Source organism: Melanotaenia boesemani, chromosome 1 (assembly GCF_017639745.1).
Source record: "Melanotaenia boesemani isolate fMelBoe1 chromosome 1, fMelBoe1.pri, whole genome shotgun sequence".
In the NCBI taxonomy this organism is placed as follows: domain Eukaryota; kingdom Metazoa; phylum Chordata; class Actinopteri; order Atheriniformes; family Melanotaeniidae; genus Melanotaenia; species Melanotaenia boesemani.
In genome coordinates, this window is record NC_055682.1 from 26,846,934 (window position 1) to 26,865,399 (window position 18,466).

The following is an 18,466-nucleotide window of genomic DNA, read 5'->3' on the forward strand; positions in this document are numbered from 1 at the left end:
AATAGATGAGAAGGGGGTGTGCATGGTTGGCTGTTGATGTGACTGTCTGGAGCTCACTGCTCTCTGGCCCCCTCGGGCTGCTCACCTTTAGAGGTTTGTGGGGGTTGAGTCCGGGGGCTGGCTGGGTTCAGGGTAGGGGTCTGAAGGAGAGGTACAGGTTGGGCTGCATCTAGGGTGTGAGTTTTAGAAGGCTGAGTGAGTAAGGGGTTGAGACCTCTAGGGTGCTTGGTGATGGGCTCTGAGGCAGGCGCCAACTTACAGAGGGTGGCTGTCTGGGCTGGACCTGGTCTCGGGTGTCAGGCCAGGCCTTTCCTGGGGCAGTGGGTGGTTCTCAGGCTCGCAGGGCTCTGGGTTCTGTCCTCAGCTCATGTCTGGGGGGCTGGTGCCTGTCGGGGCTGGCTGACCACAGTCCCTAGTCCCCCAAGGCTCACACCCCATGGCAGTGGGGGCTCTGGTTGCGGTCTTCCTTTGCCTTGTTCTGGGCAAGTCCGTGGTCGTCCCTGCGATGGGCTGTCTTGGTTCTGATCTCTGTGGTGGCTGCTGGTTGCCCAATGCTTGGGGTCCTCTCGGTTTGCCTCTGATCCTTGGGTGAGACGCGGTTGCATGATCACTCAACACAACTCACCCCTAAAACTTTCTACACACACACATGTACACATGCCTACCCCCATATACTTGTTGCTGTTGTGTTAGTTTTAGTTCATGGTTTTTACAGGTTTTCTTCCCCTCAGTGTTTCTGATTGTCTGTTGTCTTTTCTTAGAAGCCTTATGAAGCCTTATAGCTTATATTATGATGTTAACTGTTTCTTTCCAGTCCAGCAGTTAAGAGTAAAATGAGCAAGAAACATATTTGGAAGAATGAACTCGGGCCTGGTCGATATGGATTTTTTGAGGCCGACACCGATATTTGGCAGAAAAAAATCAGATTACCGATTAATTGGATGATTTTTTTAAAAAAATATATAATGAATAAATTAACCTCATTTTTGGTTCATTAATGCTTACAGCAACAAAAATAGGAATTACAGGCCGAACATTTTACTGTTTCACGATACTTCATCTTTATATGTTTAACTTTTCAACAGAAGAATTTCCAAAAACATGCAACAAAGCATTAAATAACTGGGAAATTAAAATATAACCTTTAAAAAAGTCAATCTATAAATGAATTGTATAAATAAATGATTAATTAATTAATTAATATATCTATATGCCTCAACCTGCAGCTGATGGAGAGATGAACGGTCATTCTGTACTCAGATATTTTGTACACTTACATTATTTCTGCAGTTACTGGCTACTTAGCTAATGTTAGGCTGGGATAACAGCGATACTATTGCTAACATAGACGGGTGTTATGACTGGCCGTTTTTTAGGAATAACTTAACCACACAATATGTGTGAACTGCTGACATCAGTCAGTTCTTGACGTGCTATTACGGCTACTAGTGAACGTTGCAATGCTTTAACATTTTACATGGACATCCTGTTCCGGTGCTTCACACTTCAAAATAAGAGTTCGGCTTACAGCAGTTAGCCAAAACATTTCAATGGGGAGCACCTTAAGCTAATTTAGCACAACTTTAGCAATGCAGCGTAAATAAAAAGCTGACCGACACGCCGAAGCACGCGCCACTCATTATTACATCTATGTTGAAAAGAGAGGGGGGGGTGACTGTGGGATTGAATGGAGTTAGAACTCCATCTAGTGGACAAACGCTGCAAGGACATCATTCTGCAGACTCCAACACTTCACTGCATTTACTGTTTTATGAGAAAGTAAGACTAAATCGGCGTATAATCGGCAAAACAACGGCCGATATTGGCCATTTTGAAAAGGGCTAACATCGGCCGATTTAATCGGCCTGCCGATTAATCGGTCTGGCCTTACAATGGACCTAGTAGGGCTCCATGAGCAAATGTCAAGAAAGACTCCTCTGTGAATAAAAGGCAAAAAAATGCTTAGACAAATCATTGCAAACTGTTTCATAGATGAGTTTTTCCTAAGAAGTTTGTTGCTTTCCCACAACAACCGGCCTGAGTTTCTATAGAACTTTTTAGTAGCCTGTATAGTACCACATGAAAAATTTTGTTGTTCAATATTTGTAGTCTTTCAATAAAATGCAAAATTCTGTTCCAACAATTTTAACCAGCATTGTATGTTACAATGGACATATGACAAGATGCAACATTGTTCTTAAAAGAGGTGAAAAACTTCTTTATGTTGTGTCTTGAAGGGGTTGCAAGGGAAGGAAACTGGATAACATACCATTCATCCACATCATTCATGCTTCATGTAAGTTGAAAGTTTTCCTTAAAAGATTAAAATATGGAAGAACCCATAAAGCTCCCCTTGGCAAAGCAAATTTGTTCGACACAACACAGCAGCCACATCATCATTCTGCTTGCTATGATGCTGGACAGGACAAATTAAAAAAATATATACATTTATATGGAAGAACTAGGGTGGGATGCAAGGAAAGGAGAGGTATTGAAAGAGACAGTCATGCACTGATGGAGGGAAAAGTGGAAGAAAAGAGAGAAGTCCTTTAAAGTGCTCGAGGCCAAGAGACAAAGAAGTGAACGATGTGAAGAAATTAAAAATTAGCCTCTGATTTGAACCGCAGCTTGTGCATTAATAAAACATCCTGTGCTTCAGGGCTTCGTGCTAGAGATACGCCATCTTTTATTTTTGACAAAGTAAAAAAAAAAAAAAATCACGTTTAGCTAATAGTGACATTTTTAATGTTGCTAATATATTTTACAAGGAAATATCTTTAGGCTTCTGCTAAAATTAAATGTAAATTTGTTAAAGTGCTCCTTGGATCACTGACTTTCCCCCTCATTTCCCCACAAGCGTTCCACCTTCCCTCCTCACCCCGTTTAGAGGTAGCATGGATTTAGCTGTTAAAATCCATCACGGAAATGTTGCCACTGTATACATGTAACACATAAAGACAGATATACAAAACTGCCTCAGGTACTCTAACTCTTCTGAGAAGTAACTGTCATGATTGTGCTAATGAGTTCCTAATCAAATTTGCAAACTTTAAATATTTTAACCTGAACTATAAAAAAAAAGAACTGCTTTTGCCAGCAACATTTCTGTTTGGAAGTTTACTGCTACACACACTTTTATTTATTTATTTTTTACCTTTTTACTTTTTGGGAAAAGAATGTGATACAAAGGAGGAGTTAAGAAAGAAAGAACATTTGTTTGCAAAAAATAGCCCATTAATCTTTGTGATTGGATTTCATTTTACAGATCTGGTCCCCACTCTTCCCCACTGTTTTCACACAAACACACACACACAAACACACACACACACACACAACCCCTCCTCCACAGTGCTTTGGGGTGTTTAGGTCACTTTTCCTCCAGTTAATCATATGTTTACTTAGAGCTGCTAGGGTCACGATCAATTAACGCTGTGCTGTCATTTATTTAAAACATCCTTTCCATGTTAGCTGGTTTGCCCTCAGATTACACAGTGCCAGAAAGCTCACCCCACAAATGTCTGCTGTTAAATCCACCAGAATTTTCTCTTCTATTCTAAGTCCTTCTGTCTGTCCCAACCTCTGAATATGTTACTGAGTGTCGGACTGATGGTGCCCTTTCAGTGAATTCTGATCAGATGTGCATGGTAATGATAAAAGTAGTACACGCAGTACCAACCCTTTCTCTGTCCTTTCACTCACACAGTCCTTATTTTCTAATGAAAGATCTCCCCAGCACAAAACTATCTGTGCTATTTCATTAGGTACAGCATCTAACTAATCCGTGCCACTTAACACAATCCACTTCCCTGTCTCTGCCTCCCGCCCTTAATCTCTAACTTATGTGTCTCTCTTTCTTCTTCTCGTTCTTAATCTATTTAGCTCTATATCTTTTCCTCCCTCTCTCTGTCACAGGTTCACTGTGCTTCAGCCCATCCTCATTCATCCTTTCTTTCCTTCTGCATAGCCTAATGAAGTCAGGACCCCGGCGCAGTCCCCACTCTGCCACAGTTTTCCTTGATACCCCAACAATTTATCACTTTGTCAGGGAGACACTTAAAGTTCCTTGGCTTTAATAAGGGCATGCATTGGGACGATGGGGGCAATTAGGAAAGCAGAGCAAGCACGCTTTGCATATTTACTAAATGTGCTGGTGTCATCGCTACTGCCACTAACACGGCCTGTTGACTGCATGAATTATTCCTCTATCTGCAATAAACAGCTGGGTAATTATTACTGCCATAATCAGATAAATAATTCTCCCTGTGATGTTGCAACAACATGGTAAAATCTTTAACTTATCCTTAGGAGCTAAAAAAAAAAGGCTTGGGAATAATTTATGAATTGGTACGAGACTGAGCAGCTCTAACTTTTTTCTAGTCTTCTTATGGTGCGTTTTCTCTTCTTCTTCCTACTATTTTCCTGTCTTTCTTTACTCCAGCATTCTTCATTCCTCCCTCTCTTGTGTCCCTTCCAAGGACATTTATGAAAGCAGAGCTGCTATGGTGGAGAGAGTACAGGCCTGCCCTTATATCACTCTCGGCTTATTTGCGTCAGTCTTTCTTTTGCTGGTCTTCCCTTCTGATCCATTTTGGGTGCAAACTCCTTCATTTTGATCAGATGTATATGTTCAGTGTTTGGGTTGTTTGAGTGTGTGTCTGAGATAGTCTTTTCAGAGTAAAACAGTATACATAAGCACGAAAGATGTAGTCATTTGTAAAGACTTTTTTCTTTCTTCTTTTTTAAATTTCAGCAATACCGATTGGTAGTATTTCTACACTGCACTTGAGATTCCCTAAACACCTTTTTGTGTTGTCAGTTTTGCTACTTTAATAAATGAGTTCATCAATGAGTTGGTCATTTAATTGAAAGGTTGTGTTTTTATGGTGTTGAAGGCTCAATACATTGAGTGTCTCTGTCTAAATTGATTGTCTGAATGATCCCCCTACCTCCATCTTTTTCCAAACTATTGAATCATTCAATTGGAGCAATTAAATCAGCCAATCAGGTCATGCCTCCATTAGATATTTAGTACCTGGCCAATTAGCTGCTCCAGTGCTGGCCTGTATGACCAAAGGTGTGGCCTGCTGTTCCTCAATGCCTCACTCTGATATTCCATCAGTCCTTGACTCTCTGTTGTGAACCAAGGAATAAATTATTGACGAAGAAGTGGAAAATGTAGCTGTAATATATTAGGCATTTAAATAAGTTAAAAGTCCAGGGTGAAAATGTCAGTGAGGGTTTCAGTCATTTCAGAGTAGTTCAGGTATGCTTGATTAGCTTATTTAACAGTTCAATAGCCTGCAGAAGTAATATGAAGTCAGAGTGCTTGTTCCATGTTTTAAGGTGTGCTTTGGACATTAGTGTTCTATTATTTTAATGGTTATGCAGCAGCTGTAATTCATAGAATTTGACTGTTTAATATTTGTGCGTGTGTGTGTGTGAACACAGTCACAATAGGAGCACATTATAATGTAGTGAAAGTGATAGATCTTACAAGACAGTAAAGCCATTGTGTATTTATGTCTTTATTTCTTTCTCTTCGCTTTCACTCAAACACATACACACACACACAGACACACAACACCCACACACACATACAGAGGGCATGTGCGGCTTGCCGAACAGGGCTAATGAGGGTTGTATGTTGTGGTGGCTGGTTAGGTCGACACAGATCGAGGTGCCTTCAGCCGTTACAAATCTGTTTGGCTTTTGTCCACTACACAGCAATTAATAACACGGGGACTGGATGCAGGGAAGCAAAGGTCACCCATTCAGCCTGACCTACACAAACACATACAAAGTGCATGAACATCTAGAATGAACACGTATATGCACATTTCTGATACAAATACCCAGACAGGCACACACATACACTGATAAGTCTCTCTCTCTCTCTACAGAAACATACAGAGATTTGAAAACAGGCTAGGCTGCTTCTCTCTAAGGTGTTATTAATGCTCATGTGAGCAGAAATACACAGATTAACTGAGCTCACGTGAATTGAATGGTTTGTGAACCAGTATCCTACAATAAACCACAACTCTATATTTTATATTAATAAGTAATATCCGTGTTAGCTGGATAGACAAATAGAGGCCAGACAACCTCAATATTTACACTCTCACACATACCTCCACACTGCATTAAGTTGTTGTGCTTAATATAACATAAACATTCACATTTATACCTTCTCCTCTTCTTGCTACACACACAGACACACACACACTTGCACACACAGAGCTTTGTATATTTCATTTATTTTGTAATTTAATCTGGTGCTTTGGAAGGAATGAAAATGCAAAGGCAATGGGAACGTGTTGTGATTTCTTTTTAAATGTCAGCAGAGGCAGAATGTGTTAACCTCACATTACAGACACACTTTGAATATCCTGATTCCTATGTGGAGGCTTGTAATTGAAAACAGAAGTTGGAGAGAAAAGAAACAATAGAGAAGAATTAGAGGAAAGAAAAGGGATAGGAAAAGAAAAAAAAGACACAAGGCTGTTGATGAGCCATAGCTAAACTCTTATTGGTATTGTGCCAGCGGAATTAAATTGGTTTAGTTTTCTGAGCGTCTTTTCAAATTATCATGGCATGTGTGTTTTAGTAATTGTTTCCAAGTCCCCTTTTAAGTTATTACCTCCTTGTAACGCTAAGGCTGCATGATTGTGAAAGGAAATAGCTGTGTATGGGGTTTTAATGCATCCCATTTAGCCAGCTTCACTAAACAGATGTCACAGACAGACCTGTCCTGCCTGCAGTGATGAAATATATTCATCATCCTTCCACTTATAGCATCTCATGCTTTCACTTGGCTTTTTCTCTTCCACACAGTCTCATTCTTTTTTTTTCTTTCTTTCCTCACTGCTTAGGTTTTTTTATGTCTGTCACTGTGTGACTAGGAGTTTTTTTTTCTTTTGTTTGTTTTGTTTTGTTTTTTTAAGTCATCTGAAGGACACTTCAAGGTATTATCAGACTTTTTTCCAAACACATATTAACCCATAGATGAATGTGTAGCCAAAGGCAGTGCGATATAACATGTTAATTTGGTCTGAAAAATGTCAGAATAACAAAAGATTATTCTTACGTAGCACTCACACTGTAGGGGAATATATGAATGTATGAACTATTATTTATGTATGGTACTATTTACATCTGTTCTTATTAAACAGTCAAATGATAGTTTATATGATGCCTAAAGATGTAAATATAGTAAATATTTGTTTAGTTTTTGTAAGTTTATCCTACCACTTTTTTTTTGTACTTGTACTGAACTATAATCCCCTGACCAACACTCATTGTGGGATTAATTTAGTGGAAGTATTAAACTTATAAAAATTCTTTGTGTGTGTTAACTGTGTCCTGCAGGAGGGAGCTGGATGAGATTGAGGAGCTCCAGATAAGAAAAAGAGAATGTGTAGAGATGGTAAAAGAGCAAACAGCCAAAATCTCCCAAGCTCGGCGGTTACATCACCTTCTCAGTACAAAACAGGTTGGCATTTACAAACACCAAGACACACGTTGGACATGGACATGACTATGATGAGACTAATATTTAACCAAAGACCAATTGGATTTTGTGATTCCTTATTAATGAAGTCTCTATAAAAACAGTAGTTATTACTGTTAAAAAAAAAAGTCAACAGACTTTTTTATTCTTAAATTACAAGCATCATAACGTTGTTATTGTTGTATGGTTTCTTCTAGCTGAAGATTTAGACAAATATTGATCATTTACAGCATTGGTATCAGAGGGTGGGTGGTGGTGGCAGATTGAACAGCTGTCAGCTTTTTTCCTTCTCCCAGGTATTACTATTTTATTGGCTGTTTAATATTCCCCTCCATTCAGGATTTGATTAGAATGATATGTTAACTTTGTTTATTATTCATTATTATTTGTTGAATTTGACAAAAAGTGTGTTATAATGAATGAGTCTGGCTTTTTATCTAAAGTTGCAGAAATAGCTAAAAACCCAAACCAGATAAAAATAAAACATATACACACATGAAATAGGCTATCAATGTGTTAATACGAAATGTCTATTCTGGAAATTCATATGTGTAAACACATGCATGACATGTGCTGGAACACACACAGATTAAGATAAGCACTACAGGATAGCAAGCTCCTCTAGAGACTAGCTTCAGAGAGAAACGAGCCTTCTTTCTCTCCTTTTGTCAACACAAATGGGCTGTGTGAAGTTAAGTTTGGTGTGTACACATAAGTATGGATCCTCATGGCTCTTCTGATGTGCTGAGTGGAGTATTTTAGTGCTTCCCCTGACACAGGTGTTCTTGTGTGTGTGTGGCATCTTCGCATCTCTGTGACTCCCCACTGGGATCATAATGAAGACAAAGCACACTGGTCACTGTTGATTCAGCATCACCACTCCTCTCTCTCGCTCTCTTTCTTTCCATCTCTCTCTCCTTCATGTCTGTGCAGCAAGCATCGTCATTTTCTGGATACTAGCTGCTTCCTGCAGGTGTCTTGTGGTCATGACACACACATCATCATATACTGTACACATAACTTTTAAATATTTAATTGTGGATGTAATGAAAGCACTAATGCTCTGAACAGAGTTAATTGTGCATTGTGCAACATGTGCATTGTTTTTGCTATTTTTCCCTAAATATATGAGATGGGAACTTTATGAACATGCAAGAAGAAAAAGAAAACAAGAATGAAAGTTTGTGCTCCTCCTGTCCTCTGTCTATCTCTTTCTCTCTAAAAACCTCCCTCTCTCTTTCTCTGCATATGGCAGGGGACTCTTTCCCTTCGTAGTTCTGACCTTGTCAGCAGTGAATAGATGGCTCTCCCACACAGTTCATCCTTCCTCACTTCTCAGACCCCAGCCCACACACACACCCACACACACAGACACACACATTCACACACATACTTACACAAAGCTTACCAAAAGGCCCCAAGTCCCTCTGACAGAGACAGAGATGTTGTGTTCCAGGGGTCAACATCATTGGTCTTCTCATAGCTAGCTTGGTACTTTTGGGTTTGTGCGAGTGTGTGTGTGTGTGTGTGTGTGTGTGTGTGCGTGTGTGTGTGTGTGTGTGTGTGTGTGTGTGTGTGCGTGTGTGTGTGTGTGTGTGTGTGTGTGCGCGTGTGCGTGCCTGCGTGTGTCTTTCAGAGTCATGAGATTTACATTTGTGACTGTGTTTGTGTGGTGTGTATGTCAGTGGCCTTTGAGTTAAGTGTGTACACTCATCCCTAATGCAGTGTTTCTCATAATTAGAGTGTCAGGAAGGATTTTTTTTTCTTCAGTAATTTAGGTGTTTGATGTAGAAAGAAATGGATATAGCCTCACTGTTTTGTAAACTGCCATTTAAAGAATTGAGTTCAGCATTGCCATCATGTTGATGGAACTGTGTGAGAGAGTGTTTTTAAATCTGATTTGTTGAAATTATGTATTGCTGAGGTCTCATACAGTCAGGACCATACATTTGGACACTGACACAACTTTTTTATTTTAGATGTTTAGCAAAACATATTCAAGATATAGTTATCTATATCTTTAGGGTATTCAAATCCAAATTGGAGAAACGGATTAGGAATTACAGCTTTTTAAAATCTAGCAGCCTTTTTCCAAAAGTAAATGGACAGTTTACTGTAAAGCTATTTCATGCTTCATGGGCTATTCTGTCATTAATCTGTCACCAATCAAGCAGGTAAAAGGTCTGGAGTTGATTCCAGGTGTGGCTTCTGCATTTGGAAGCTGTTGCTGTGAACCCACACCATGCAGTAAAAGGAGCTCCTAATGAGTGTGAAACAGACCATCCTTTGGCTGAATAAAAAAGAAGAAATCAATCAGAGAGATAGCAGAAATATTAGCAGTAACTAAAACAACAGTTTGGTACATTCTGAGAGAAAGAGAGTGCAGGCCTGGAAGACAGGATCATGTCCATAGTGATGAAAAACCCCTTCACAACATCCACCCAAGAGAAGAACATTCTCCAGGAAGCCAGTGCATCAGTATCCAAGTCTGCAATAAAGACTTCATGAGGGAAATACAGAGAGATCGCCACAAGGTGCAAACCATTAATAAGCCTCAAGAATAGAAAGTCCAGATTAGACCAAAAACCATGCGTTCCAGACTGAAGGCAGCCATTGTCCTTAAAGGATTCTCAAAAATTATTAAAAACAAAAATTTTATTTAGGGTAATGTTAATTGTCCAATTACTTTTGAGTCTCTGAAGAGGAGGACTTTACATAAAAATGGTTGCAATTCCTAAATTTTTTGTTCAACCACTTGAATTAAACCAACCCGAAAGTCTGCACTTCAATTAAATCTCAGTTGTTTAATTTCAAACCCAATGTGGTGGCATACAGAGCCCAAATCTTGAAAACTTCTAGTGTCCAAACATTTCTGGGTCTAACTTTATTTGATTTAGGGCCTGAAACTATTCTACCCATAAGTATAACTGGTGTTATAGAAAGAAACATTTCAGGAGCATCATTTCATCCAACAGCTTGATTCTTTTTTCCAGACCAGGTTCCAGGTAGGAACACATCTAAGACATGCAGGGGAGTGACCTGTTTTTTGAACAGAGGACCTAGATTGAGAAACACCGATTTAAGGTTCTGATGTTGGATGCAATAGTTGGACAAAACACATTTAGTGTGGGTGCAAGCGGTTGTTTCATTGCTGTTCTTTCAGAATTAGAGAAGTTTGGTGGCTGCTTGCATGCCATGCATTGATCTGAACAGAAGAACTGAGCAGAGGTCCTGGACGAAGAGCTGAGATTAACTGATCCTTGAGAGTCACTTTGAAAGTTCCTGGAGGTTTTGTTGATCAGACAGGGTTGTAGCCATGGTGGCTTTTTATCAGATTATCAAAAAGTGGTTAAATATACTGTTGACCTTGAGAGTAAAAACTCACAAATCAAAAACTTCTTGTGGAGTCCTAGTTCACTTTCTTATGTCATCTACTTACAGTATGCCTTGGCAACATGTTCCCTGTTCCAGATGTGATCATACATTTGATCCAGCAAAAAGAAAACATTGATTTTGCTGTTAGCTTTTTAAGACAGGGATTCATGTGCTGTTATTCACCCCACCTACAACCTATGGTTAAAGAAAGCAGGATCGGTGGAGTTAAATTAATTTTCCTCCTCTTGTGTTGCAATAATTAACATTTAGATCAAAGTTCCTGTATATCAAGTAATGAAACATTTAGTAATTAAGTTATTTTTAATGGTTTATTTAGTTAGAACAATGTCTCCCTTATGTACTCCCTTTCTCTTTTCTACTAGTCTTTTAGAGTGGCTTAAACAGCAAGCTGTGTTATTAGCATATAGAGTAGATACAGAGTCCTTAAACTCAAAGCTTTAATTAACATACTGGCAAAAGGATCACTGTGATTTGAATAATTATTACTGAGGCTCTATGTAGCAAATCTTAACCCTAATTTTATAAGAACTCTAGCAAAGTTTTGTTTGTGTACATTAATGTTTTTGAACAGCTAGTAATAACTAGCCATCCATCCATCCATCCATCTCTCCATCCCTTCCTTCCTTCCTTCGATCCATCTATCCATCGATGCATCCATCCACCCATCCCTTCCTTCCTTCTTCCTTCCTTCCTTCTATCGTCCTTCCTTCCTTCCTTCCATCCATCCATCCATCCATCCATCCATCTCTCCATCCCGTCCTTCCTTCCTTCGATCCATCTATCCATCTATCCATCGATGCATCCATCCATCCATCCCTTCTTTCCTTCCTTTTATCGTCCTTCCTTACTTCCTTCCTTCCATCCATCCATCCATCCATTCATCCATCCATCCATCCATCCATCCCTTCCTTCCTTCTTTCCTTCCTTCCTTCTATCGTCCATCCTTCCTTCCTTCTTTCCTTCCTTCCTTCTATCATCCATCCTTCCTTCCTTCCATCCATCCATCCATCCATCGATGCATCCATCCATCCATCCCTTCCTTCCTTCCTTCCTTCCTTCCTTCCTTCCTTCCTTCCATCCATCCATCCATCCATCGATGCATCCATCCATCCCTTCCTTCCTTCCTTCCTTCCATCCATCCATCCATCCCTTCCTTCCTTCCTTCCTTCCTTCCTTCCATCCATCCATCGATGCATCCATCCATCCATCCCTTCCTTCCTTCCTTCCTTCCATCCATCCATCCATCCCTTCCTTCCTTCCTTACTTCCTTCCTTCCTTCCTTCCTTCCTTCCTTCCTTCCATCCATCCATCCATCCATCCATCCATCCATCCATCCTGTGCAGTTTGTGTGTAAACTTTGTCGGTACTGTGTTGTAATCAGTGCTGATTGAGCTTCTGTCTGGCTTGGCCAGGACATACTTGTAAACCAAATTTTAAATGCAAAGAGTTTTATTTTCCCTATTAAATACATAGTCAAGTCAAATTGAGGCTTAATTCTAATACATATCCATCTAAACACTGTAGATGATCTGTAAGAATGATCTGTTATTCTCTGGATTTCTCTGTAACACAATGCTAACCTCTCTTTTTATCTGTTTCTTTCTTCAGTGCCCAGGGGTCTTCAACTCTCCTTTCAGGCCAGCCCCTCATGAAATGGAGCTAATGTTGAGGCAGGTCAAGTACCAGACCCCCACCAGGCTGGTCCCCAGGGATAGGGCTTGCCTCTTGCGCATTCCTGGATCAGCAGCCCCTAGTTTCTCTGGGACTCCGAAATCCCCATGGATCAAATCCACTAAAACCTGTGGCTCCAGGCCCATACTGCCTCCAATTGCCAGCAAAAAACAGCAGGTGATGTTGGTCTTGACAGATGGGAAGGAAGAATAAGAACAAAAAAATAAATAAATAAATAAAAAGAAAAAAAAGAAAGGAAAAGAAAAAGGAAAAAAAAAGCTGTTATACACTGGAAACCTGTCCAGGGTGTAGCCTGCCTCTTGGCTGCTAATTTTTATGATAGGCTCCAGCCCCCCCATGACCCTGAACAAACACAAGCAACGATTCAACTGTGCAACTTAGATTTAAATTTTGGATTTTTTAAAACTCTATTCTTTATCTTTTTACTCTGAAAGACAAGATTTAGTTTATAACAAATTCCATTACCACAAAAGACTTGAGTACAGAGAAAATCATTTTCTATCATTACAGACTAACTTCTTTCTAGTTTGAAACTGTAAACACTTTTAGGATTTATTTGTGGCTTCTACAGTGCAGTCCTTTTGTGATTACCCCAAAAGTTTTGGGTACTCTCAAAAGTACTTTTTTATGACTGGAGTCATTTGTTTGGAATGAAATTTTTTTCTGATATTTTGCTGAGGCCCTGGTTTCTGCAGTTAAAATGCAGGTCATTTAGAAATCCTTACAATCTGTGAACTCCTTTATTTCAAATTCAGCTTAAATAGATGGTTGCACCTCAGGCACAGGCAAACTGTCATTCAAAGTTGCATTTAATTGGTTAAAATACTTTCTGCTCAGCAGCTGTTCTGAGTGTGAATCCTGCATGTAATACAGTAAATGCACTTCTACAGCACCACAGGTAGTGCTATAGACAATGTGTAAGACTGTAAATGCCAAACATTTTTAACTTGTCTCTTTATTTGACGTGTTACTTTACTTAAGTGCCTATGTCACTTTGCTTCATTGTCTTTAGTCAGCTTACTTCTATTTTATGCCACTTTATTATATATTATTCCTGATTCTACATTTGCAGTTTCGTTAATTCTTGTTTTTTTTATTGTTGTAAGTGCTGCTGATTCCCCAAATTTTCTTTGAGATCAGTAAAGTATTTATCTGTCTATTTATGCTTTGTAGCTTTTTATGACAAAGTGCCTGGCATGTTATTAATTTCTAGTAATTTAGAATATAAGTGAACAGAAACAAGGTATGTATTAATCTGAATGTGTTTGCTGCACTCCTAGATACACACACTTCAACTGGCTGTAGTGTGTTTGAGATCATTAGTATTATCAGGAAAGTCACAGGTGCTGATAGTAAGATACTTTGTTTATCTCTGAATATAGCTGTTTGTCTATCTCTGCCTCCCTATGTGACTGTTTTTTGTTTGTATTTGGGTGTCATTAGTGCAGGAAGTCCCTCTTTTTTTTTTTTTTTTGCACTCACTCCAACACCTCACACCCCCCAGTGTGATAACTATCTCATGGTGATGGATAAGGTTGAGGTGCTGGCTGTGGAAGTGGTCAGGCCAGGCCACTGATCCCATGGCGATAGGAGCAAGGACAGGGTTTCTGTCCCTTCCTCTATCGCTCCCCCGCATGCTCCCTTCTTTTTTTAACAAACACCAAACAACAGCTGAAGGTCACCTTAAACAAGGCTAAATCATTTAAGTTAATCTGCAGAGCACAAAGTTTATACATCACTATTTAAATAGAACACACACACACACAGTTCCACTTAAATAGAAAGTATTTTTAGAGGATCCACTCTGAGTTTTTTTATTCAGCGAACATAGACTTTTAAATATTAGTTTGGTATTTGTTTCTATTGAATATATATTTTTGCAGGTTGTTAACATGTCACTCTGTAGTTAATAATGTATATGAAAAATGACGCAGCTGCCTGATGAGTCAGAAACCTTATGCCTGCTATACCTTCAGTATGCAATGTCCGTGACTTATATGCAAATATTTAATGTTTTTAGAATTTAAATTGTTTTTACATTGCTCTCATATTGAACATGTTTCAGTGGTATTAAAGGTCCTTACTAATAAATATAGTATGGTGAACATAAGAGTCCTCAGGGGTAGTAAGGAGGAAATGAGGTGAAATGCATAAGAACATCAGTGATAACAGTCGTCAAAGTTTGAATATCAGTTGACAACAAACACATCACAGAGAAGAGCTCTCATTTTGAAGAGGATATACAACAACTTTAAGCAGCTGTTTAAAGGTTCTTTGGTAGTTTGTAAGATTTAATTCCTCAAATCTGTTTGATGAATTAAGTCAGTGCTGATTGCATTATGTTTTATACATTTTAAATGTTCAGAATTCCAAGCAGGAATTTTAGAGAATGATTACACTTACATTTATGTTTCTATTATTATTGTGATTGTTACAGGAAGCCTTCTGCGAATGTGGCCACAGCCACCATTCCACATCGCTTTATTGTCTTTTGTGACTACTGTATTTGAAGCTTCCTCCCCTTTTTCCTTGCTATTACAGTAGCAGCCACGGTTATACTTTTATATTTCTCCTAAGAGAATGCCTTCCACTCTTATCAATCACTCATTTTGGATCTTTCATTGCTGTTGAGTCATGGAAAGAGAGCTATGGTGGATTGTCATCTGGTTTTAGAAGGATCAGAGAATAAAAGCTAAATGCATCAGAGTCTCACTGATCGTTATCTTACTAATTCTCTGTCACTGCATGTGTTGATGATTATTTCAGGGTGAGTTTAGAGAGCCAGGTGAATTGTGGGAGCAGCACTTACGATGTCCTGACTTGATGATGTCCCTCCAGACCTCCTACACACACTTAGAGGAAATCCAGAGGCAGCTACGACACCATCAGTCAGTAAGGCTCCCAAGTGTTGTACAGTAAGTAAGATATAGAAACATACACAGTACTCATGCAAACCTAACTACAGAAAATAAGGCCACAAAGTCTTCTTTTCTATTAATACTCAATTAAATACAAGCAAACACACAGGTGCACACCAATAGAGTATTTTAAGAATTATTCAGACTGGATTTATTGTGAACAGTGTTACAGTCCTTCCTACTTAAGTTCAAAACCTCCATTAGTTTTAATTAGGAATTGTGTGTGTGTGTGTCTTTGCTGAAGCACTTGACTATAAACTCATTACAACTCATAGGCTAATCTACTCAGCTGTATGCGTGTAAGTGTGAAGTACCGTTATTAACCCTCTGTTTGATCTGCCTCGCACAATAATTTCCCTGACTACACTACTAAAGACCACCCAGTTTTTTTCTTGTCCACCCCCCCCCCCAAACACACACACACTTTAACCCTCTACAGTCTTTTCTACTATTGCAATTAAATGGCCATGGACATGTGTATTTTTGTTTTACAATTTTACACTTTTTGTCTTATCAGTGTATTTCTTTTCATTTAATATTTAGTTTATCCTTGTTAAAAATTCATGCTCATTTTTAAAATTAATCTCTACTAATCTTCAACTTATTTCTTTGCTTTTCATTATCAGAGGAACTGGAAGTGTTCTCCACCATATGAGTCACAGCAGTCCTTCTTTTAAATAGACGCCAACTTTCAGAGAAGGTAACCTCTACACACATACACTGGTTTTTGCATCATAATGTTCAGCCAGCAGGGCACTTGCATCCCTCCTGTGGATATTCATGTAAAAAAAATAATTGCAATGAAAACATAAACATATAAGTGTAAATAACATGAAAGGCATTATTAATATTTAAAATTATGGTGAAAACACACTTATAGTTTCATTTTTTGCTGCAGCATCACAAAAATATTTCAATAAGGAAAACACACAAACAGAAGTCCAGTGTGTGTGATAGGAAGTAATGAAAATGTGTAAACATAGCTGCATATGATATATGTATTTCAAGCTGCTGCATATGGAGATGAGTTTCATCATTAAAGATTTATTAAATTAAATAAAAAGGAGGTAACTTAGCTTTTATATATGCTGTAAGCTTGTAGTAATGTGTAACCAGTTAGTGTAAAAGTTAATTAGAGTTGGATGTAAATCCCAAATGCGAAACTTGCTCATGAAGCTACTTCAGATGCTGCTTGCTGCTCGTGCAGGCTTGTGGCAGTCATGGGTTCATGAATTTTCCTGGGTTTGGGCCGGAAGATATATAATGCTTTCCTTGAAGAAAAGATTGAAAAAAATGTAGAAGCAGTGCAGCCTAAACCTTTCAACTGGCGTTACACAAATTTGTCAAAAGTGACAGCAATTTAATAAATTGTCGCTCTCCATCACACATATGTACACCCACACAGTTACACCCAGTTCCCAGCTATGCCTTCCACTGCCTGCTCTACATGTATACCTAAATGAGGTGTATGCATGAATGTGTGTGAGTGTGACTGAATGTGTGTGCATGGGCCTTGCAGTCCAGTCCAGGCATTAGGTAATTGACTGTGTCTTTGCTCAAGGCCTTTCATGGATCACTGTCCTTTATTAGCTCACTTCCCCACACACACACACACACACACACACACACACACACACACACATATATATATATATATATATATATATGTATATAAATGAGGGCACGCACACACACCCATGCACACAAGTACAAAGTTCCCAGCAGCTCCACCCCAATCTCTTACTCCTCACCATCAGCTCCCAGACCCAATTGCCCGGAAACGAAAAATGAAACAAGTGAGAGAGAGAGAGAAAGAGAGAAAGGAGCAAGAAAAGAACAGTGACAGGGGAATGAACTAACACGGCCCCAGGAAGTGGAGATAAATAAGTATAAGGAGTGAGTGGGTGGGTGAATGGGGACTCCTCCAGCTGACAGCAGAGAGTAAGATCAGTTTAGCTCGGTGCATTTTACAAACATCATGCAGTTTGTGAAATTCAATTTTAGTGGTGAGGCTGTAGATCGTCATGGATGACAAAGGAAAATTACACCTGCACTGCCAAACTTCTAGCAATTAGGTACACTGTAGCTCAACGTTCTGATCAAAAATCACCACAAAGTGCCAACCCTACAGACAGACAGCTTTATTGCACTGAAAGTCTACAGATTCCCTATAAGGCCTAGATCGGAAACATTTTATGTCCTTTAGCATTATTTTATATTACCTGCTCTCAGTAGAGGAACTCTGAGATATTATGATAGCATTATATGTCATGTCATGATTGAGACTCTGTAATTACCTCCTACAAGTTGAACCCACAGCATGATTCTGCATTAAGCTGTGGTTGCTCAGTGGCAAATCTGTATCACTATACTGTAACTCGATAGATTAAGCCAGTTAACAGAGCTCCCTACACCATGCCATTAGGCCTATAACTGCCTGCTGTCAAGGCTGATTGAGACAATCTGCAGTTGCGATTACAACTCTGTCCATGGTATGACATGCTAGTCAATCTGTGGCTGTAGCACTTTGGTTGTTGTGATTATGGCTGTGACGCATTAAAGTGTGTATAACATTAATGTGCTCTGTATTCATTGAAATGACACAATAGTGTTTCCTTATTTGTCATGAAAATTGAATATTAAATATATGTGCTGTTTTAAGCACTGCTAGTTTGAAACCTAAATGTTTTAATGATGGATGGTTTGCTAATATAACTGTCCTCAGGTAATGAGTAGGTGCATTAAAGCTATTTTTGTAATAGATAGAGGTAATCAATGTTTCAAAGAAAAAGTTAGTGAAAGCAATAACTAGAGGCATTGTGCAGTGATATTAAGAGATAGCTATGGCGTCTACAAAACACCTCAGAGTGCTGTTGTCATACTGGAAGTTGGATATCACCAAGCAGTCGTTACTTTTATTGTTCAGTATGATATCTGGAATAGTTGTTAA

General features: G+C 39.0%; 1 protein-coding gene across 4 annotated transcripts in view; it reads left to right on the plus strand.

The window, feature by feature from the left end:
- Positions 1–18,466, plus strand: part of spata17 (spermatogenesis associated 17) — a 37,090-nt gene that overhangs the window by 6,394 nt on the left and 12,230 nt on the right. For all 4 annotated transcript variants that reach the window (XM_041988028.1, XM_041988050.1, XM_041988039.1 and 1 more), the window contains 4 exons: positions 7,369–7,492; positions 12,515–12,754; positions 15,365–15,513; positions 16,143–16,216. In XM_041988028.1, the coding sequence (XP_041843962.1) occupies positions 7,369–7,492; positions 12,515–12,754; positions 15,365–15,513; positions 16,143–16,197 (568 nt within the window). In that variant the 3' untranslated portion in view covers positions 16,198–16,216. The remainder of the gene's footprint in view (positions 1–7,368; positions 7,493–12,514; positions 12,755–15,364; positions 15,514–16,142; positions 16,217–18,466) is intronic.